The sequence below is a fragment of the Perna viridis genome, chromosome 12, assembly GCF_037379345.1.
Source record: "Perna viridis isolate PV_CMFRI_1.1 ecotype Kerala chromosome 12, ASM3737934v1, whole genome shotgun sequence".
In the NCBI taxonomy this organism is placed as follows: Eukaryota; Metazoa; Mollusca; class Bivalvia; order Mytilida; family Mytilidae; genus Perna; species Perna viridis.
Window position 1 is genome coordinate 18,313,272 of NC_142456.1, and position 24,106 is coordinate 18,337,377.

At 33.2% G+C, this 24,106-nt stretch overlaps 1 protein-coding gene across 7 annotated transcripts in view; it reads right to left on the reverse strand.

Moving 5' to 3' along the window:
* Positions 1-221: 221 nt before the first annotated feature.
* LOC148601542 (uncharacterized) overlaps positions 222-24,106 on the reverse strand; it is a 137,142-nt gene continuing 113,257 nt past the window's right edge. For 3 of the 7 annotated variants that reach the window (XM_088555499.1, XM_088555505.1, XM_088555504.1), the window contains 14 exons: positions 21,884-22,016; positions 20,330-20,425; positions 15,242-15,441; positions 13,590-13,727; positions 12,587-12,676; positions 12,061-12,150; positions 8,369-9,711; positions 7,659-7,830; positions 7,046-7,290; positions 6,308-6,432; positions 5,541-5,750; positions 4,246-4,521; positions 2,933-3,111; positions 222-2,346 (listed from right to left, as the gene is read on the reverse strand). In XM_088555499.1, the coding sequence (XP_088411625.1) occupies positions 2,251-2,346; positions 2,933-3,111; positions 4,246-4,521; positions 5,541-5,750; positions 6,308-6,432; positions 7,046-7,290; positions 7,659-7,830; positions 8,369-9,711; positions 12,061-12,150; positions 12,587-12,676; positions 13,590-13,727; positions 15,242-15,441; positions 20,330-20,425; positions 21,884-22,016 (3,393 nt within the window). In that variant the 3' untranslated portion in view covers positions 222-2,250. Of the gene's footprint in view, positions 2,347-2,932; positions 3,112-4,028; positions 4,194-4,245; positions 4,522-5,540; positions 5,751-6,307; positions 6,433-7,045; positions 7,291-7,658; positions 7,831-8,368; positions 9,712-12,060; positions 12,151-12,586; positions 12,677-13,589; positions 13,728-15,241; positions 15,442-20,329; positions 20,426-21,883; positions 22,017-24,106 lie in introns of all 7 variants that reach the window. The other 4 variants (XM_088555503.1, XM_088555502.1, XM_088555500.1 and 1 more) reach the window with 4 other exon arrangements.

The following is a 24,106-nucleotide window of genomic DNA, read 5'->3' on the forward strand; positions in this document are numbered from 1 at the left end:
GAATCATATGACCAAAAATATTCTGATACATCAATATTGTGATGAATCACTTTATCTTTAGTTTTTACATTTGATTGTATTTTATTCTGTTGGCTATATTTAGTAGGTAGATTATTCCTATTTACATGTTTTGGCCATGGATTGTGATACCTCTGAATTATCCTTGTAATTAGATGCTTCAGTAATTTTTTTTGCCTTTATTGCATAACAAACAAGAAATATAAATGTTTTAAATTTTTTAATTCTGATATTTTGTCAGAATATGACATTTTTTGGTGAAGATTAAATATAATTGACAAGCACACAATGACAACTCTGGACAAGATATCTGTCCAAATGTGAAAAAAAAGGATGAGTGAGTGAATGTACACACAGTTGCAAAATTTAATTCAATAATGAAAATATTTCTCAACTTCAAATTTAGTCAAACTGAAAGCTGCTTTTTACATAATGGGCAAACCACTGTCACAGGATGGGAAACTGCTGTCACAGAATGGGAAAACCACTGTCACAGAATGGGAAACCCCAATAAGAATAAAAAGTACATGTAACCAGATATTGAAAATCACTTGGGAGTGGGGGGGGGCTTACTGAAAAATTGCTGGTAGCTATAAATAAGCTGACCTATTGAACAACAACTTTGTGTACAAACACTTTTTCTTTTTTAAACAAATATTACATCAGCACTATAATTATCCACACAAAGAGATCAATAAACTACAGAGATTCTACCCTGCTACAAAGAAACTCACATAGATAGCAGCAAAAAAAATAGCAGTAATTTCCCTTTCCACAAGGACATGCCATGAAATTTCATTTTGATTTAAAATTTAAAAATAAAAAATAATACAAAACATAATCCTACCCCAATTAAATACTTCAGCAAAAATTTCTGTAAAAACAGGGGGAGAGCAATCCATTTGAACAAAGAGAGACTTGATTCAGGTAGGGACATTGACAAGGTCCTATTTGCTATTTAAGACTTGATTTAGGTAGGAACATTGACAAGGTCCTATTTGTTTCAGGTAGGAACATTGACAAGGTCCTATTTGATTCAGGTAGGAACATTGATAAGGTCCTATTTGATTCAGGTAGGAACATTGATAAGGTCCTATTTGCTATTTAAGACTCTACATTTTATTGTCTTTTGAATATACTTCACTTATATTGCTTCCAAATTATAGTGGACATGTCTTAAGCCTTTAAGGTTTTAAAAACACAAATAATTTACTATGGCAGCTGAATATTTCTTTATTTTCTATTCAATTTCAAGTAACAAGTCATGAATAAGAAACATTTATGTGAAATTATCTCTTCTAAGTCTTGATCGGTTAGAAGGAACCCAAGACATGGAGAGAGTTATAGTGTAATATTTATTTACAAATGTGTCACAAAACAATGATTGCCTAATTAATTGATAAATAAAAAAAACCTATGATGGACAGGAAGGTTCCTAAAAAGGGGGAGGGAACATACAACTCTACAAAGTTAGGCATTGACTTAAAGGTTTTGCTATATACCTTATTCACTTTATCTAAGTATTTGAAATTTCTTAATAAATAAAAGTAGTCATACTTGTGGAATATCTATTTTACATAACTTGTTTACTAGATTAAAAATAAAGTGAGCTTTCCTTCATCAATACTGAAGTCAATGTATATCTTCATAAAGTTGTAAATGGATTTCCTTAATATTTATGCATCTACTCTAAGATAATGTACAACATGAAGACAATTCTTCAGTTATATATATATATAGATAATAACCATATACAACCATTGTTTCTATAAATAAACTAATACTGTCTAAAAATGGAATTCTGTGGAAAAAAATATATACAATGTTGTCATAAATGCATTGGAATCTCACTAGAGTTGGAGTTATCTCCCTTTGAACATGCCTCTGGATTATACAGCATTAGAAAAATGTGTCATTTCACAAAATGTCAATAAATTGCTTCATTAAGTCATGATTGCACAGAACTGTTTTGCTATTCCTTCAATAATGCCACTGTCATGATTTTAATGTAATATTCTGCGCAATCACTATAGCACACAGTACTATATACACAGAATTCGATTGGCCATACAACAGACAGAACCTTCAACCTTTTATCAGAGAAATCTAGTAACTGCATTGTTTTACACTATTTCCCACAATAACATAGTCTTATGCATTATATACTATTCCTCTGTGTATATTGAAGAGGGCAATTTTTGGTCCCTGTTTATAATTGTCCATAATCCCCCATCAATGTGGAGGTGGAAGAGGACCAGGTCCATAGCGTTCTCTTTCTAGTGCCATTTGCCTCTGTAAAGCTTCATGCTGAGCAGCCTGTGCAGATAGCTAAAATAAACAAATAAAAGGGTTTTAACACCTAATTTATTTATAATTGTTTATTCATGAACTAAGTTAAGTTCAATTTAAAGATGCCAGGGGTTCCGAAATTCTGAATCATCCATGCTAACCAGTAAAAAAAAAAAAATTTTTTCTCTTTTACTTTGTGTCTTCTTCTAAACCAATGTCCAGTGCACCTAGTGTCCTGCTAAATGACCGGTGCACCTGGTCCATGCTCCCAGTTTTTAGTGGAGTCCGAGTTGCTCATTTGCATCTGTTACGTTTTTTGTATGATTTTAGTTACTCCATGTTCTTTGTTGTGTATGTCTGTTTTCCATGTCTTTGTCCCTGGATTGCATTCTTTTCATTACCGCTACAACCTTGGTTCCCTTGATTATTCTTTTATATTTGTTCTTTATGTAATATAAATCAAATTTATACCTCATGGACATTTTCCCTAAAACATCTTTCCATAAAATTCTAAAAGACAATGATAATAGCTGCCAAGTTTTAGACAAAAGACATACTTGCAATGTCAGTCAAAATACATGTGCAGTAATATTTCAGTTTGTAAACAATTTTAAACAAATTTTACCTGATGAGCAAAAGCAGGGTCATAGGCCCTTCTATAGAGATCATTTTGTAGCAGTTCTTGTTCCCTGTTGGGTAACAGTCCATGTGGTGGAAGCCCGTGAACCAATGGGGATGGAAGATGACCAGCAGCAGATACAGCAGGGGATGAAACTGGCAATCCTCCTCCCAGAGGGTCTGCTCCTGTAAAAGATTGAGGTCATTTTTATGAATATATTTATACATATAATTGATCTTAGTTTGAAAAAAATAAAATTTCTGGTTATTAATAATTATGTTTTTTTAATTAATTTTTTTTTTTAATCGTTGTTTAATTATCATTTTCCTGTTTTCTTTCAGATTTTGTTTCTTTTTTTCATTTTAGTTAAGAATATTTTTCTAGCTGAGATGTCATTTTAATTTCTCATAGAGTAATAAAAGCCTAAAATTTCATACTAAATTGAACAAAACTGAGAATGCAAATAAACTCATCAAATTATTGACAACGCCACAAATTATAAACATTGTTTTGTTATATCATCTAACTGATTTCCTCATTTCGTCCTTTGTAACCAAAATCTCTTCTTTGTAAAAAAATAAATTGAAAATGAAACAAAGAATTTGTTACTTCGTAGTTTAAATGTTACTGTTTTGTGTAATAATGGTAATGTCTGACATTTCCCATATCAAGTGTTTCCACGGTAATAAAAACAACAATAATAGGTTGCCTAGATACTACCAATATAACAAACACACAAACAACAAAGAGTGATACATAGTTTCTAAATCTACAAAAGAGCTTGTCTCAGTTCAATAGCTATGATAATCTCCAAAAATGACACAAACATATGGGCTACCATTATTCTGAATAAAAAAAAAAAAAAATAGGGAAAAATCTGTTTTTTCTTCTATCAGTAAAAAGTTCAAATAGAAATATTTTGAGGGTACTTTTTTTGTTATTTTTTATAGCATAAAACATCATCATCTTTAATACATTTTCGTTGGCCATTAAAAATATATTGTTTACAAAATTTCTGAGACAGCTTTAAAAAAGAAAGAAAAGGAAATATCACAAAACAGCAAAAACAAAAAAAGAAGAGTCTCGCTCTCCGAGAACTTACGAGAGAATTGATATACTAAATGGGACGCTGGATCAATTCGTTCTTGCTTTGTACGGAGGATATATTCATTTGTGACCCTTTGCATGTAGATTTGTTCGTTAGTGAGCCGTTGTGAGTATATTTGGTATATCATTCGGCCCGTCATTTGGTCATTTTGGAGAATATCTGTAACAAAATGAGTAGAAATTAGAGATTTTATATGACAACTTCTCCTTACCTGGAGGCAAGGGCAAAACATGGCCGTGTTGTGCGGGGAACAACGGATGATGGATTGGCGACTGTGGTGGCATATTATCTTGCCCATGAAGATGCAGGTGTGTATGGTTGTGGGCGTGATTGTGTGTGTGAGCCGCAGCTGCAGCTAATCCTGACATCCCAAATCGAGCCATAGGGTCTGACGATAATGCAAGTCGTTCTGCTTGCATTCTTTCCAAGGATAATCGTTCCAATGTGCTTGCATATGCCATCTCTGCCGTTTGAATTGGGGGTAACCCTACAGGGACAACACAAGTTTAAGACTTTAACCTTAAAAATCCTAAATGATGCAAATGATAACCTGAAAACTATTATCATGAAGCAAAAGCAAGAATGTACAGATATTGAATATTCTCTATATACTGCAACTCTTGTTGCTGCCAATTTTAGGCCATTTATGCATGCTGCTGCAATACATATATTAATAAACAAGAGATCATTAACACAAATATTTCTACTACAAGGTAATGACTCATCATACTGGTCCTTCTATTAATATCTGCCAACTTTAAAACATCTTTTTATCATTCAAATCTATATTTCACTTTTCCAAAATTGGTTAGTATTTTCTCCATAAAATAGGTGTTCTTGATTCACTATGCAATAATTTACCTTACTAACACAACATAATTTCAGACAATGCTATCTTGCAACATTCACCAAGAGTTTGTTTAGCTGAACAAATACAATGCTACAGAGCTAGCCTTTTACATTGAGTATGTCAATGATTCTTGTTCTCACTTCATCTATTTACTAAAACTGTATAGCGAGTTATTTTCGTCGGGTGTTAATTTTGGCATATTTGAGCAGCCTGTCTTAAAATGTCAAAATAAATTCTGCAAAATATTTACACTGGCCTTAAGTACTTATTTTTGCCAAAATTGTTCATATATCTTTTTGCTTCAAAATCCCCAAATTTTACACCCACCAAAATAACCTGCCATTCGGTAAAATATGTGAAATTGACAAAAAATATCCTTCTACTATTTAATTTTAGAAGGCTTACACCAAATCCAATTGAATATGCCATTTCCTTCTTATAGTACAGGGGTGGGGTGTTCTATTTTCCATAACCCTATTTAAAAACCTTACTATCTAAATAATAGATGTATTCAAATATGGCTAATGTGTCTCCATATGGTACCAAAAACATTAATATATATATATTTTCTGAGAAGAGAAATTCCACAGCTGACAAGTGAATATGGTACAATCCACTTGGCTGTACTGTATATACCAATATATTAATGACCATACCTAGTCTTTCTAATCTCTCCCTTTCTCTCTGCATCAGATCACTTGCTAGACTAGTTGGTGTATAGACACCCGGTAGGTGTGGGCCTGCCCCAGGAGTACCAGGAGGTACCAAGGGGCCTGAGGGAGGAGGGTAAGCACCATATCGCCTCTGGAATTCTAACCATTGAGGCTCCATAGGGTTAGCACCGGGTGGAAGTAGCCTTTCCAAACCTACAGTGAAAATGCTAATTGTTTAAAATCAGAATAAAAATATTAGGATGCACAACATATTAAATAGTTTTTGCCTATCAAATGTTTTTTATGATAGCAATAATTTGTTCCAGTTTACATGGACTTTTTGGCATTTTTAGCAAAAGCTTTTTCTGAATAAATGTAAATATGGGAGTCAACATATTTCATAATCTGCACAAGATCAAAGCCATCCCTATATGGAATCTGCACCAAGAGTATGTAACGCAAATGCTTTTAGTGTGATTTCTTTGTGTAGTTTTAAATACTTTTTATTCCTAATTTCTAGATGACCTTAATTTGACTTTTGACCTTGTCTAAATCTACCACACATAGCAATATACATGTACCATTGTATATAGATTTACAATTTTTTCACTCTCCTTTTTCAAGATACCATAATCATCAATGTTCTGACTTGGTGTATTGGCATTTTCCTTAAACAAATTCATATATACACAAGACAGTTTATCTGTATAAATTTAAAATCTCAATTCTGACCTTTGACCATAGAAAGCATGTAAGACTATAATACATACCAGGAGGTTTCATTTCAATCTCCTTCAATTTCTCTCTCATCTCCATTTCTCTAATCTCTCTCTCCCTGATTTCCCGTTCTCTGGCGTCTCGTTCACGTTTATCTCTCTCCAACTCTAACTCTAGCCTGTAAAATAGCCAAGTTAAATTTAAAATGTTAAACTGAGAGTCATTTAAAAAAAAAAAGCAATAGAAAGCAATGAATCTCCACAACAACTGATTTTTTGTATCATATTCTAAAGATTCCAGTAAAAGGTTAACTATTTCTAAATCAAAGTGACCATGACAGAAGTTTTTTGGTAACATTTTATGCAGATTTGTCCGTTTCATATGTGCACATTTAGGCCATGTTTTGTGATTATGATGTAATTGAATCATCCCACTGCTGATGCTTTGGTATTTATTTTGGTCAAAACTAAGAAAATTTTCAACCATCATTCAGAAAGTATAATAAAGTTCAGATAACTTCAGATAAACAAGATTGACAATATGTCTAGAGCTGCATCACCATCAAATGTTTGTCAAATATTTCCAAAATAGGCAATAGGCACATCTTCAATAAGTGTATGAACCCTGTACAAAGTTTGAATATTAATGGTTCAATACTTCTTAAGTTACAGATTACAAGAAGTATGTACCCCTTAGTTTGACAAACTGATGAAGTTCAAAGCTCATTAGATCTACTTTTGCTGTTAGAGATGCAGAAAATAGGAGACATTAAACTTCTGTAAACTACTCACCTTTCCCTGGACCCAGGAGGATACATCCTGTAGGCCAACAATGGGTCCATGCTTGGTGGTAGACCATAGTGATGAGATCTAGTTGGATCTCCCATGGCATGAGGCTTGGCATACTCTCCAAGCTGTCGTAATGCGGGGGTAGGGTCATACTGTGATCGTGGACGCTCGTAGTGTGATGATGCAACAACATTGCTTATGATTTGTGCATCAGCAGTGGAGTTAGGTGGTGGGGTCTCAGGTTTCTTCTAGAAATAACAAAAACAGATAATATACAAATAAACATTGAACATGGTTGGTTCTCTATAGAAGTTCAAAATAGTGCAAAAGACAAACATATAAAAATGAACCCACCTTAACCTGTCCTGTCTTGGGTATTGTATGACCAAAAATGGGAAACTGGTAAAATAACTGCTTTTTTACTAAACTTCATATAAAATAAATCACGAAAAAATCATCTTTTTCTTATAATAAAAAGTACTTGTTTCATTGCTTATCAGTTTGTAATTATTATTTTTATCATACAATAAAAAGTAGGAAGTAGGAAGCAATTTAAAAAAGACCCCAAGCGTGTTTGAGTACTGTTTACAGGTGAACAGACACAAATCACACTTACAGCCACCGTTACCTTTTCCTCAACCTTGATTGGTGTGCTGGCCTGGGTAACAGGAGGAGGAGCAGGAGGGTGTAGTCGTTTCTGAGCCAATTTAGAGTCTGGCGGAGGCTTGAAGGCAATATCACAGCGTGAACAAGAGTTATTTTCTCCCCTGGCGAGAATCCTAAACAATCTGTACAACAGAATACAATTTATTTAGATTCTAACAGGTTGATATGAGTTTTTATTGACTAAGGAAATCAGTATTGACTGAGGGTGTTGGTTGAGGGCAACAATGACTACATAGGTCCATATAAACTTTAAAAGATCAACACAAAAGAATGTAACCAGTAAAAACTAAAACAGAAGAATTAACTTCCTGTATTTTAGCTTTTGGGTGCTTTCAATTGATCAACATTCCGTAATTTAAGTGTATGTTTTTGGTTTTTCTTTTTAAAACATTTTCCTATGTTTCATCTTTTAGTGTCAATCAGATGTGTTTGTACCTTTTCCGGTAAATGTAATTGTATAAATGTCCTGTAACCTGTTCTTAGGAACTTCCATAGATGAAGATTTCCATTATACTGCAAGATGTGACAGAGGTTTATTTTCCCCAATACCTTAAAAACCTCTCAATTGTGTTGTTTATATTTTTTAAAATCTTCATATAAGAAGACAGACTTAATACTTCAGTACCTACTATAAATTCTCCTAATTTTAAAACTACTTACATTGCAGTATTAGATTTACGTAACTCCACGTTGCACTTTATAGGTTCTGGTCCAGGTGTTAGCGTTCCTTCCCTATCAGAATCAGATCCTTCATCAATAATTTCAATATCTGCAGGTTCAGTCTTAACCACATCCTGCTGCTCAACAGCTGATGAAGAACTTTCCATTTTCACTACAGTTTGTGAATCACAATTTTTAGGGACATTAAGAATATTTGAAGTTTCTAGCTGTTTTGACAAGTCACTTGTTCGTGGTTCAGTTTTAATCACAGTATCTTTAGCACTATCCAGCACTGAATAACCAGAATCCTTTTTCACTTCCTGTTTAGGAGAAACAGGTGGGGAATGTGGTTCCTGTTTAATTGTCTGTTGGAGATCAATGGTTGATGATTGAGGCTGAGGGACGAGAGGTAATGATAATGGTGGCCGACTCGTCCTTGGAACACTAGAATCTGACAGAAGTAGTGGAGGTCGCTCAGCACTACTAGAGTCTGTTGATGACACTGGTTTTAAAGGAGGTGGCACCTGATCAGGTAAAGATTTTGATATTGATGTTGGTACACTTTGTGAAATTTTATCATGGAATTGTGAAAATGACTGCTCTATATGTTTTTGTGGAACTTTCTGTTGTGTAGGTGAAAATGGCCTATCCCTCTGAATTTGTTTTGGCAATGCTGAATAAGATGAATCCTGATTTCTTGGAAAGTTTTTGTAGAAGCTGGGTGAATATGGCCTCTGTGATGGTTTCTGTTGATATGGTGACACTGACCTGTCAGGAAGTCGTTGGAATTTTTGTTGTAACGATTGATCACTGCCAGGCAGGTGACTGTTGCTTAGTGACTGTAATGAAGACAACGGAGGAATTTCAGGCAGTCTTGATGATTTCGTAATTGGTAAATTCTTGTCAATAAACGCTGACTGATCTTGAGGAAGTGATGTAGTGGGTCTCCGTGGAAACTGGTCTGGGATCTTTTGCTCAGATGACTTGTTTAGTGAAGCTGCCAGTGATGTCGGAACCAATGGCGGTGGTACCTGTGAGATTGGATGTGGCACTGGTGAATTATGGGTGATAAGATCTTGACTTTTGACTGGTTGCGACACTGTCGTGGAAGGAATCAAAGATGGAGGAGGACAATGTGGTGGAAGGTGTTGTATTACGGGAGGTGGTGCAATGTTACATTCAGGGGAGGTAACTCTAACAGGAGGTGACAAGAAGTGGGTTTTAGGAGGTGGTGATTTAGATGAAATTTCCGACTTGACATCTACATCAACAGATGGCGCTGATTTACTGACGTCAGTGTCAACAGAATGAGGTGTGCTGGGAGAAGAAGAACTAAGATCGTCCTGTAAAGTAGAAAGATAACAATCATGCAGACCCACAACCAGAAAGACAGAAATAGAGATGATGCAATCACTACAAATCTGATAAAAATTTGGAATACTTTTATAGTTATTCTAAATGTGAATATCAATTTCATTTTCGGGGGATTTTATAGGTTTTCTGTTAAAAAAAAAAAAATTGTTAATGCTATCAGACTTTTCATGTTTTAAACAAGAGGATCTTAATCAATGATCCTTAATTTGTGGCTTGACCAACTTATCAAAAGCATAAAAACTTGCACCAGTAATAGTAATGATCTAAATAATGTCAAGAAAGATTTATTCTGATGTTAAATTTTACTTTCTGAGACTGAAGAAAGCAAATATGTAGTGAGTCTATGTGCTAAGTATGTTTTTCTTAGCAAGTATGAACACTATAAAGATATGATTATAACTGACAAAATTGAATGTAAGATCCTTCTCTTTAGTTGAAAACATATTTTCAAGTATCTTTAAAATTGTTCAAAATTAAGGCTTGTCAAAAACATAGATTTGCACCCAACTGCATCATTATGATATAACTCTATAACAACATAAGTAGTATTACTGTTTACAAAGTAAAATCAAAGTTTCTTTATAAACTGAACAACACTTTTGCATCAAGAGATTCATCAATTCTGCTTTCAATCAATACAATAAGTGTTGCAGTTGTTAAAGAAATAAAGATTATATTTTGGAGACAAGAAACAATATATAGCTATAATCTGATCTAAAGATACAGAACTTCATAAATGCACAAGTTCTTGAAAAATTCTTATGTGAACAAAAACAAGTCTACATATACCAACAAAAAGGTGTTATATACAGTGAAACCTGTCTTAACCAAACCATTTTCAGACAGAGCAATTTCTTTTAAGTGTCAGTCTGTGTAAGAATCAGGCAGTGGGTGAAACATGGTATGAAAAAAAAAAAAAGTTTGACTATTTGTACCATAAGTATCTAGGAAAAAAGACAAAACTTTCCATATCATGTTGGTGCATTGAGCTATAATTTCATTAAAATCCACCGAAAATGAACATTTCAAGGGCAGATAACTATGTCAAAAACTTTATTTTTCTAACATTTGTTCCAAATAGAGAAAGCATCCTTGAGTGAAATAATATTGTCGGTGGTTTTTGACATGCAGGTTTCTGATTTTTTCCATTTTGCCTGATTCTTACAAATACTTACACTTAAAGTAGATGTTTTGTTTACAGGGAATTAAAAAGAAATGATACTGATATGATGGTATATCAGACTATGTCTGGTTTCTACAGAATATTACAGATTTCACTGTAAGGGACAGTATATAACTTTTGTCAACTGACTGTGGTTTTATGAGAATAGGTCTCAATCTACTCTTCAAATGCACAGATATTTGTCATTTACAGAGCATTGAGTTCAGTTTTAAAAGCAAAACATCTTCTTGTGTAAAAATATCAATGAAAAATGACAAATGTCTATTTCTACATTATAAAAGTGTTTAGAAAAGCAAAAAAAACAGAAGATATTCATTGAAATGTGGCTTTTCGAGATCACAGAACTGAACAATAAAATGTGGATCAGTCTTCAGATTTCAATCCATTCCACAAGGGAAACTCTGATAATGAAAATGAAATAAAAACAAGACTAACAAATCCTATTAAAAAGACAGACCAAATATTTTATTGACTGTTTTCAATGTTACTGTTCGATATAATTTTTACCGTTAGGAGAAATCCTTTTTCTGACACATTATTTGTTCAGTTCCAAGCTAATGCCTACTTTGAAAAAATTCCTTGTTACACTGAGAGACTTTTAAGGAATCCAACAACAAAACTGATACTTATGAAATCTCAAACTTATAAAAGGAAAAGCAGCATCTCTCAATGTAAGCAGTTCATTATTGTATGTTGTACAATTATGAAACTTTAAAGCTTAAGTATCATGACTTTAAAAACTCACAGCAAAGAAAGATTAGATAATTTTTACACTCTTTAGAATTATCTTTCTGGGTCTGGTTTCATAAAACATCTCAAACTGAGATTTTCCTTAAATCCTTCCTTGACTCTAATTTCGACCAATCAGATCACTTGAAATAAAAGATTCGAGGAAAAACACAGAAATTGAGGAAATTCTCAACTAAGATCTTTTTTTTTCTTTTTATGAAACCCAGGCCTGATGTATTGTCAATGAACAGTTTAAAAATATTGAGATGAAAATGGTCTTCCTGATTGATTTGGCGCATTATCTAGTAGTGAAGATATGCCATCATTTTTTTCATTTCATAGCTTGTTCATGGTAACATGTCATGCAGATAAAGGAATTGTAGTATTATAAATATTCAAATTTTACCTGGTTATTTTCTAGGTCATCCGTACCGTTCTCCTCATCATTACCAGACAAACTACTACTGTCCGACACAGATTCTGACTCTGACTGCTCCTGGAAATACACAAAATATAAATTATATGGGATGATGAACAAAATAAACTCATTCAGAAACCTCATTTTGAGAATATTTTAAATTGCGATTTTGCACAATCATATCTTTGTAAATAGAAAACATGTTTTAAAGGTTGCATGTCTAAATATAAATTACTTTTCCTTTATCAAGAGGGTGAACTTAATATAGAAGTATTATGGTTCCAATAACAAAGTTTAAGGTGTAAATTTTGAATGGTTTTCAGATAGATGAATGACAAAACAACTATAAATGATGTTTTTTTTTTTTTAAAAAAAAACATTGTGGACTACTCTTGTGAGTCCAGCACAGACAGACAATAGGTTTCCCATCAACACCCTGTTATCATACCCCGGGTTTCCCATCAACACCCTGTTATCATACCCCGGGTTTCCCATCAACACCCTGTTATCATACCCCAGGTTTCTTTTTCTTGGATATTTTATCGTCAGTATCTGAGTTAAGCTGCCTCTTCCTTCCTTTAACAGGACTATTCTCTGATGTCTTCTATAAAAAAAGGCTCCCAATATACAAAGTCTTCAAATATTACATATACTGCAGTTTTTGTCATATTCAAATCTGGATTTACATTCAGTAATTTCATAATAAGCAATTCAATCAACTTCATTCATGCAAGAAGCACTATAAATGATCTGTCTACTTGGTATATAGGGATTTTTATGACTTTATAAGCATATAGTCTACCATCTTAATGTCTGAACATAAACTTTTTTCATGTTTCTTGCATTTCTGTAGAAGAAGTAAACTGCTCAAACTTAAAAAGCCAGTCATTCAGAAATTTATCATTCATTTATAAACAGTAAAACCTGTGTAAGTGGCTTTCCAAGAGAAAGCAAAGTTATGGTCACACTTTACATACAGGTTAATTTAACTTATAATGTACTACATAGGAATCATAGTTGTTTAAGAAGGTAGACCTAGGGTAAGGGTCAAAACTCCTACAAATCATCGGAATGTTTGTATTCAGCATTTTACATCAATGTCATGTAAGCATTACAGTAACTAAGACTGGTTTCATTCTGTTTCATATGAAGGTTTGATATGCTTCTTTGAAATTGAATATGATACAAGCATATCACTGATTTCAAGAGTCATGCCCCTTACCCTAGGTCTAACTCCTTAAGACATATTATTACTGAAGACAGATGGTTACTATGACAGATCTGACTGTAGTTTACACAAGTTAACAGTATACTGTGAAAATTTTACTGTTCGTGGTATACCAATTTTCGTGGGTTTGGTAAACCACAAAATTTGGTGCCCAATGAAAAGGAAATTTTCCCAATTGTTTATAAGACATAGTTGTAAAATCCACAAATTCAAGAACCTACCAACTAATCATATTCCCCTTAACCATAAAAATCTTTACCCATGAAAGTACTATGACAGTATATCTGACCTTTTTAACTTTATTTGAATCAACACTACTGTTACTAGTGGTACTATGTTCACTCGGTGATTGAGGCCGAGAACTTTTCTGGTCTGTAAGATCTGGACTACTATTGCTATTACTTCTATCTTTCTTTTTCTTCTTTGTCTGGAAATAAGAATTTTACAATTGTTAGGAAAAAGCATGTTTGTTTACATCTGTACAAAGAAAAAGTTAAAACCTGGCCAAAAATAATCAAACAGGCCCATGTCTTAAGTATTGTTATCTCCAATATTCTTTCTAAGTGATTTCATTTCTTTAAGCCTTAATTTTTTGAGTGATGTTTTCAATGATCATACCGCTTTATCTTATACAAACACTGGGACACAAGTTAATCAGGGTTTAAAACTTGGGGGGTGGTACTTGCCCATGGCGTGGGCTACAAAAAATTCTAAGGTGATCATAATGAACAAATTTACTACCAAAATTTAAGGTGTGTGATACCAAACCAAAAGTTTAGATTAAAATCTTTATTCATTTTGTTTTGATATTAGGCAATGGGTTTCTATGTTTTTATATACCCTGAAGTCCCTTGCTCAATACAAGGGGACACATTGTGATCCTCATGTATACCCAACTGTATGTCTGTACTTTATATCATTAGTTTTCTAATGATATTTTTTAATGAAAAGATTGACTAATCAGTTCATTCATAACTTGAACAGAAATTCATAACCATACAATTAAGTGTCAGGTTTGATAAGAATCAGGCAGTGTGTGAGACATGGTATGAAAATATCCATCATTTTAATAGTTTGACTATTTGTACCTTCAGAATCAAGGGGAAAAAATCAAGATTTTCCATATCATTTTGGTGTATTTAGATATAATTTCATTGACATGCACTGTAAATGAACTTTTACAGGACAGATAACTCTGTGAAAAACCTCATTTTTCTAACATTCTATTGAAAAATTTATGAGCAATGATGCAGAGATCAAATAATGATCTTTTCAAATAGAGAAAGAATCTTTCAGTCAAATTATTTGTCAGATCAATGGGGTTTTGAAATGCATATTTCTGATTTTTTTTCTCATTTTGCCTGATTCTTACTTACAATTAAGTATCAGTCTTTATAAAAATCAGACAGGAGGTGATTCATACATGTCAAAAACCCACTGAATTCAGTTTTATTTCTTGTTCAGAAACAATTACTGATCACATAACCAGTCTTAGTTTTTCATTTGGTTGTTGCGCTTCTGAGATAAAAATAAATTTAGATTGTACATGAAACTGGCACTTTGCAAGAGTTATTGTTCTTGATTTGATTTCATTTGGTTGATTTTAGTGGTAGATAATTTTATGATTTTCCAAAAAGTGCAGATCTAAATACAGAAATGATTATTGTTATATGAAATATATCATGTATAGTCTGAAAAAGAATCGTTTGTTTGGTGGGTTTTTCTACACCATGAATCACTTTACCATTGGCAGTGTCTGAATTTTATATGGACTGGTACTTTAGACACTTCTAATTATAGTGTATGTTTATAAGGAGTTGTGAGCCCTTGTCACTCTGATCTGATGTAATAAAACAATGTTGATTTGGTGTCTGTCCCCAAAAAATTAATGCTGGGAATTTCAGGAATCAACTTACTCTAATGTAAGAATGATTTACTTACTGAATTTTCCCTTGTTTGTCTTGTTCTCATGTTTTGCTTGCCACTCAAAGGTTCCTCTTCTTTGACTGGCTTGAATAAGAACGATGGATCTTCCTTTGGACTGTCTAGGGGTCGCTCCTCCCCGTATCTTTTGAAATGGAGACGACAGTCTGTACATCGTAAGCCTTTATCTTTACCTGCATGGTGCCAGTTTTTGGAAACTAAAAATAAAAGAAAAAAATACATCAGTTGTGTCCAACTCAACTTTAATTACAAGAAAAGTGAAAAAGGCAAGCAGTCTTTCCGATCCTTTTTCAGAACTTTTTAAGGAGGTAAACATAGGGTAAGGGACACAACTCTTAGAAATCATTGCAATGTTTGTATTCATTATTTTACATCAATGTCATGTAAACATCGAAGTGACTTAGACTGATTTCTTTCTGCTTCAGAGAAAAGCTTGAAAGGCTTCTGTGAAATTGAATATGATACAAACATATCACTGATTTCAAGAGTTATGTCCCTTACTCTAGGTCTACAGTACCTGAACCGATCTGTGCAACAAAAATTGTGATCAGTCATCGATCACCGATCAGTTTCCGATCAGTCATCCATCCATCAAACCCATCCATTAAATCGGTGATCGCATCACGTGACAACAGAGCCGTCATTGTATTTTACGGTTTTCATTGTTTTCTTTGTCAATTTTACACATATTTACATAATGTAATAGATTCAAACATCAATTTATACTTTTGTTTCACATTTATTTTGACTTCAAACACATCTTACATCATTTTACATAACAAAACTGTGATTAGATCAGTCACCGGTCATCGGTCATTCATCTGTCAGCGATCAATCAGTCAACGATCATAGATCTGTCAAATTGTTGCAGGGATCGGTTCAAGGACTGTACCTCATTAAATAAGCAAAATTAAAAATCAAGACAAACCAATACATCTAGACCTGCTAGTGAAATAACAGAGTTGGTTTCAAATCCACTAAACAGCATTAGAGGAGTAGGGTTTATGAGCTTTGAAACAATTAACTCCTTAGTTTTGATGCAATTGACCCCTACATTTTGAAAACAATTATCTCCTTAGTTTTGAAGCAATCGACAATTATCTTCCTTCATGCACATCAACATATGATGCCCAACCTTTTTTATAAAACTCCATTAATGTCAAATAACCATTTTAAGGGAGTAACAGCTCAATGAACAATGCAATTTCTTTATACCCCTCCCCAAATATTTGTTTTCACAGTAAAAAATCAACAAACCTTGGAAAATCAATAAATTTTACACCTGGTGTTATTGATAAAAATATTATAACAGCAGGAATCTTTTAAAAACAAGTACATATATGCCCGAACTGTATTAACTGAGGACCATCCGTGCGAGACCCGACAGGGTAGTCAAGGATGTTAAAAACACCCTTAGTTAGTTAACTGAGGTTATGCAGGGTCCTATAAACCACATACTAAGGTAAGACAATGACTGAGTTTAACAGATTTGGAGATGGACCTAGACTGACACCTGCAACTCTTTTCATCTAACTCTACATTTTCAAACTAAGATCCTTACTTATTATCTCTGAAACCAAAACTAACTTTCAAAATGCATTTGTAAAACTGTACCCTACATAAATCTTAAAAAACTCCAAAAGGAAAGTAATGACAGAGTATTTTTATTTTTGGGTATAAAATTTAACAAAATTATGGAATGCCAGCAGGAATCATAGGTGTTTTAAAGTGCATAAATACTCCTTTTTCATAAATCTAAAGTGAATTTCTTAGTACAGGTAGCTAATTTATTTCACCTGAGAAATGTTACAATTCATACCTGTACTGCACCTCATGGAAACTATATAACTAACGACTTTATGATGGGCCAGGTGTAATTCTAATAAAACCTAATTTCATCTCAACATAAAGTCAACCCATAAATATAAAGAATAAGCTCATCAAACGACCCTTAACGGAAATCTCCCTCTGTAATTCTTCTGTAAAGCAGACAAAAAAAAAATGCTGTAAAGGATTATCAGAATAATAACGCTGTTAGATCGGTAAATGTCGGCTTTTATTCAGGTTGATAATGCGGTGAAAATCTCAAGTCATAGAGTGATAAATGGGCTCTTCAAAGGGTGAGGGCGGGTTTTGTACATCTTACGGAAAAAGCAAGTGTTGAGTGAGAAGAATGGAAGGTTTATATGATAGTGCAGAATGCTATATAACGAGGGTCAGAAATTGATTTTCATTCAAGAACTTTTGCACATTAGAATAACATGCTGTATGTCAAGTGCACCAAGACTACAGGTAAATACACTTCTGTCAAGATGAATTTTAATTTCTTCTCTCTACACAGTAAAGGTGGAAGTGGAGTTGAATGGAGTCACAGTTTCTCCACCTAACAGTGGAGTAACCATTGGAAAATATGTCTTAAACTATATTCTTTTGCAAACATACAACAATACATTAAATAATTCTGTGAGTTAATTATGTATTATTAGAGAAAAGAATTAAAATAATTTTACCCACATTTTATTTTGGGTTGTGACATAGTGGAGAAAGACTCAGTGTAGGAAACATATTTTTGTAGACTCTTGAAATTGTATAGTAAAACTGGCTATTTTTCATAGTTAAATGAAAACTCCTTGTACAAGAAACCATTTCCACCAACAAAAACAAAGCAATTAAAAGCATCATAACCTAAACATCAACAAAAAATATTTGATGAATACTTTCTAGACTTTCAGGATGAATTCCTTTCTCATTAACGTCAGTATAAACACATTTCTTCAAAGGCAATGACATCACATAAGTACAGTAAAATCAGCATAAATCAAACAGAACTGACACTTAAGGCCATTCCAAGTTAATTTCTTGGTTATCAGACCATTTTTTTTATGAAAACCATTGAGAAAATGAGCCACTTATAATGTTTATTGCCCATTTAAAGTGACAATGGTATATTTTATATAGTTTATGACCAGCTAAAACAATGAGGTAGGTACTTATTGTTTCAATTTTGATATGGCACAAAAAACAGGTTATGAGGTCAAAAAGGTCAAAAGGGACCAAGAAAGAATATCAGAACTAATATACTGTTTTAATTGGCCTATAGGCAAAAATATAAGTATGCTTTGATCAAAATCCAGGTTTTTTTTAACAATTAAAAAGACTGCAAGTATAAAATTCTATTAATGCCCAGAGACATCAAAATACTTCTAAATACTGGGACTTGTTTTTGGGCATGCTTGAATTTATCTATATGGAGAACTACTATCAGAGGGGGATAGTCTATCAATGGCCATTTAAGGGCCTGATAACTTGGGAATAAGGTTTTCATGTTTTGAGTAGAAAAAGGTTTTGGTAATAAATGTTCCACTGTAGAAACAGTAATAAGACTCCAACTCTTCATCATCAACAAATAAAAGCCTATGATAAAGAGCTGTTCGCCTTTTACTATGTGTAACAGACTTCAATTGGCTGATTCCAGGCGTGTAATGAACTTCCCATGCATGGCATACTTCAACAAAAAACCAATTATTTAGGATGAAAAGAAGAGCTGTAGCTATGGCTTGTCTAAATATTCAGCATAAATAGGATTTTTTTTTTTTGCATGGCAAATTTTCTCATCTTGTTGTGATGGAAATTGACATTTAGTAAGGTATCATTCAGTTTCTGTTGGCTTCAGTTAGATCTACAGCAAAAAGAACTCTTCAATGTTAATACCCCAACTCAGAGGGGATAAGGGGACTGTGAACAAGACAGTAGATCTCGGAACTTTGTCACACATTCTGATGCCACTTTGCCCAGACAGTGCCATGGTTTACAAGTATCTAAACCAACCTCTGGGATTTACCATTTTCTTACATGGAAATTTTAGCCTTGCTCCTCTCAAACTTTAAAACCCTTATAATTGACGATGTGCCGCTTGAATTGGCAAATAATGTTGTAAAATAGTCCCTGAACTGATCCATGCTGTATCGATAAAAGGTAATTGCTGATAACAGAGGTAGTTCCCAGTTTATATGTGAAACAATAAAAACAAGTACTATCTTTAAAAAAAGATGCAGTAAAATTTGTTCAATTAACTTAATACGATGAAGGTGAAACCTTTTATCCCTCCCGAAGAAACATTAATAAAAACTAATTTTTTGTCAGCTGTTATTTGATATGCTATACCTTCAAGTATGGTAAATTTTGTAGTGATATATATTTGCCCTAAAGCATTATACTAATTGTCATGGTCTGATATGTCTATTGGCCGAAATGTCCGGCATTCATAAAGAATTATTGGTTTCCGTGGTGCGAAATGTCTTTGGGTCGAATTGTCCGGCATTGGTTAACATAATGGTTCTTAAAATTTGCGAAACGTCTTAAAAGATTTTTTTAATTGTATTTAGTTTCGCTGCATTCTGTTTCATTTAGTATAGTTTAATTATGTTTTTATTTATGATTTGATTCATTTTATCGAATTGTTTCGTTTCAATTCTTTCTTTTATCGATTATTTTCGTTTCGTTTTGGTTTGTTTTCGTTTCACAATTTTTAAGAATTATGGGTAATATTGATGACATAATTTTTGTAAACACCCAAGAGCCATACTGCAGACTATAAGGCCAACCCTATCTTGGAAAAACTATGATTCGATTTGTATTTAATCATCGAAACTAGCAAATATTTTCCTAGACTGGTTTGGCGCTCAATCGCACATACGCAAGTATACACAAATAAAGCTGCCATCATGCTGTTTTCCAGCTCCTGAAAATGCAGGTACAAACCAGATATTGATGCTTTTTCTTCCCATAAGTATACAAAACCAAGTTGATAATACAACCATAAACGCTCCCTTCAGAAGTGTATAATTTTCTACATTGCATTCAGGAAATAACACATGACATGCAATTTTAAGTTCCGATGCAGTTTTTCAAACGCCACTAAGATATCAGTATTTGGCAAATCGGGAAACAGAATTTCGATCAGGTGATTTGCGTTTCCATGAAAGAGTGTCTTTAAGGTCAAAGGGTAAAAAGCGAAACTATACTGACAGTCTTTTCCAGTAAAAAGATAAGAAACTCTACTGAGATGGTTGAAAGAAAACATACCTGTAGTGAAACAGTGGCGACATGAATATCCTGATTCTCGACTTCCTCCGCTGTCGTCAGAATCGTCAGAACATTCACTAGCTGAACTAGCATCCACTGAAAATAAAATGCATAAGTTCAAATGTCAAAACTGAATCCAGTGCTGTTATAAATTATTATTATTAAGTAAAGAATAACAATTTTTAAACAGTTGAAAGTTGTTTTTTTATTTTGGACTGCTTTCTAAATTATTGACGTCCCAAAAATAACAAAAACAAAACAACTTCCCAACAGTCCTGAAAAGAATAGCAATCCACATATATACATTAGATATGGAATGAAATAGGAAAATGCACCAAAAATAACTGAATCAACATAGTTTGGGAAAGTACAGGTAATGACGCATATTCATAGATTTACAGAGCCTAAAGTAATTTGTCTTCACTAATTTTTTTTTAGTTTTAAAGTGCAATTTAGTCAATAAGTCTGTTAATTTGAAGCCTGGGAATACACATTTTTTTGCCTAGCATTAGTACAATGTCATTCAAGTCAAACATGGCAATACACAAATTTCTTTACTGTGTATTAGTGTCAGATCGCTGGCCTTTTATCATGTTGACATCAAAGACGATAAAATTTCCGATGACAAGGTTTGTTCAAATATCAAAACACATAATAAATGCGGGCTGACAATTTAAAGTCTTTTCTTACTTAAAATGCAAAACCCCATGAATTATATAAAGAGTTTTTAATTCAAATTTCAGCATGTCACGATGGAAGAGATTTTATCTTACAAACAAAATAATCGAATATCTTGAGATAAAGAGGCAATTTATCAAAGGGGGACAACTCTAAAATGGATCTGAACAAGTTTCAAGTTGATTGTTTGCCCATGCTACAACAATGAAAGATTTTAATAATAAATATTCAATATTTTTTTCTTTTTGACAAAAGATTCAATATCTTTGTTGAGAAGCCTTAACAGAACAAGAATATTTAAAACAGTTAACCGACTTGTATAGACTGAGAAAACATCAAAGCCACGATCACAGATAAAAAATTTCAATTTATTACTGGGGAGAGAAATGCTAAAGGCTTTGATAAACCTATTGAAACACTCGATCAATGGTTTAAGTTTAGTTTATAAGACTGCAACCTACATTAACACAAGACAAAGGGCTGCAAATAATGAAATGCTAGAATTTCATTACACTTTTTCCTTCTTTTTCTGAAAGACATTACCTCAAAACAAAAATCATAAGAATTGCAGCAAAATTCACATCTGCAGTATTCAGGAATTATTCAACAAGTATAACAAAAAGAATTTGACCATGCAATTTACAAGTCCAAAAGTCTACAACCCTTGACATTTGACCTAGAAATATCAAAAACTGTCGGCATGGGGATGATGAGCAAATAACAAGAAAGATCAGAGAGGCAGAGCAGTCAAAATGAAGGACCCTCTAAAGAAAAAAAAAGTAATCTTAAAGTTATATATCATAGCAACTTAGTAGGTCTGGATATAACTATTGCAGGCCCAAATGAGTGAAAAATCACTCCAGATTTAATACATACAGAAATCACTAGAGGCAGGTCTGGAAGATCTTGTATTTCGTTTAAAGGCCGGTCTCTTGTGTCTTCTCAACGGTCTGTTGGTAGCTGCACTTGGAGTCTTCTTCCAGAAATAGTAGTACTCAACAAGTTCTCCCTGAAAAGATATTTCTCATTGAGTAAACACGTTCAGGTACAAGTATCAACAAAAATACACTTTTACTCAATGATAAGCATTTTACCATGCTGACTGCACCCTAACCTCAAGCTCTTTCTAGTTAGAATACATACTGGAGTAACAGTATAATTACACTTTAAACTTACTCAATATTGTAAAAACAGAAAAGCCAAGCCTTTCATCATGCTAACCTTACCCAAACCTCAAACTCTTTCAAATCTATTTCTGTAGAGACAACATATAATGGTATGTACCCATTTTCATCATGCACCATGAATGGGTTGGAAGGGCAGATGATTCTGCTCTACTCATAGTATCATTAACCAATGGTAAATATATTTGGATTAATAATCCTTTGCAGGGGCTCAAATTGGCACTAATCTGAGAATCTGGAAACCTTGATTTCTGAAACAGCTAACTAGGACCATTAAAATTTAATTTACTCAAATCAATATTTTTTTTTATTTACTTCCATTGAGGACCCATGGCTTTCCTCTAGTGGACCTTTTCATTTAGGATGCAGAAAAACCCCAGGACTTTTCATCCTTTAAAGTAAATTTGAACCCCATGTTTGTAAAATTGTGATACCAAGATGAAATGACTATAAATAAACACTAAGTTCATGGTGTTGACTCAAGGTTTTAGTAAGAGGACCATTTATTAAAATTCAAGAGGGATATACCATTTCAAACATGTATAAAGTGTACTAAATCATTTGCCAGTACTAATACATACATGTACATACAATTCTATAGATTTCTAATATCAGGTGAAATATTGGTAAATGTTTATGGCCTTTTCAAAGACTATTATATCAGGCGCAATGGTTGTAATAAAACTGGAGTCAAAAACCCTCTGACTATTTACTTTTACATGTGAATTAGATTTATGGGAAAGCATGTTGAAAAGGGAATTTGCCCTATACTTTATAAACAGGCAGGCATGTGTAATTTATAGTATAGAAGTGGCTAGAAAGGAACCTTTTATGAGGTGAAATTCAATAAAATTGTAACAACTCTCTCCAATTTCTAAGTTACTGAATTATTTATTGTAATATTTATAAGTTTTACTATGCTGTAAGGGAGTTGACAAAAAGGAAAATGGATTAGATGCAGATTTTTAGATTGATTATCCTATTTCACAATAAGTTTCTAAAACCTTATCTGAACCAATCTTGGGCCCTGGTTATCCATTTTAAGTGGTGACATCCATGGTCCACATTGTATGTGAATCTTGAAAATCTTTGGAAAAGAAGTATTTTAGCAAATATTTAAAAGAAAGCAACTTTGTAAAATCAGACATATGGGGAGGAACTACATTTTCAGCAATTAGCAGTATCACATTTTATTGTAGAACAGTTGAATGAAATGAGTTTTTGCTACCGATGTAACAACTACAATTTTCAACAGGGTTGACTGTTTAAGGAGGTAAACCTTAGGAGTAAGGGACACAACTCTTGAAATCAATGATATGTTTGTATCATAATCAATAAACCAAAGCCTATCAAGCTTTCATTTGAAACAGAATGAATTCAATCCAAGTTGCTTTGATGCTTCTATGAGACTGATGTAAAATAATGAATAAAAACATTCCAATGATTTTTAGGAGTTGAGTCCCTTACCCTAGGTCTACCTCCTTAAGATAGGGTGTATCATTTAATATTAGCTACCAAGGTACAGGTGATATTTCTCACTTGGAGAACAGTTTGATAAGTGGTACTTATAGCAACCAAGGTACAGGTGATATTTTTTACTTGGAGAACAGTTTGATAAGTGGTATTTATAGCTACCAAGGTACAGGTGATATTTTTACTGAGAGGAACTTGGACAGGATCTATTTTTAGCTGCCACAGCTCAACATTAATTTTTTATCAGCAGGACAGTTTTATAGGTGTCTACTATCAATGGTTTTGAGAGTATATATTCATTATAATTAAAAAGAATCAGTTGAAGAGAGAATATTGTTAGCCATTAAAGGAATAATTTTTTTTATATCACTTTTAGTGGAGGGGGTGCAAATAAAATCTTGGGATTATTGGCAGTCTAATTTCTGTCCTGTCTTGCTATAAG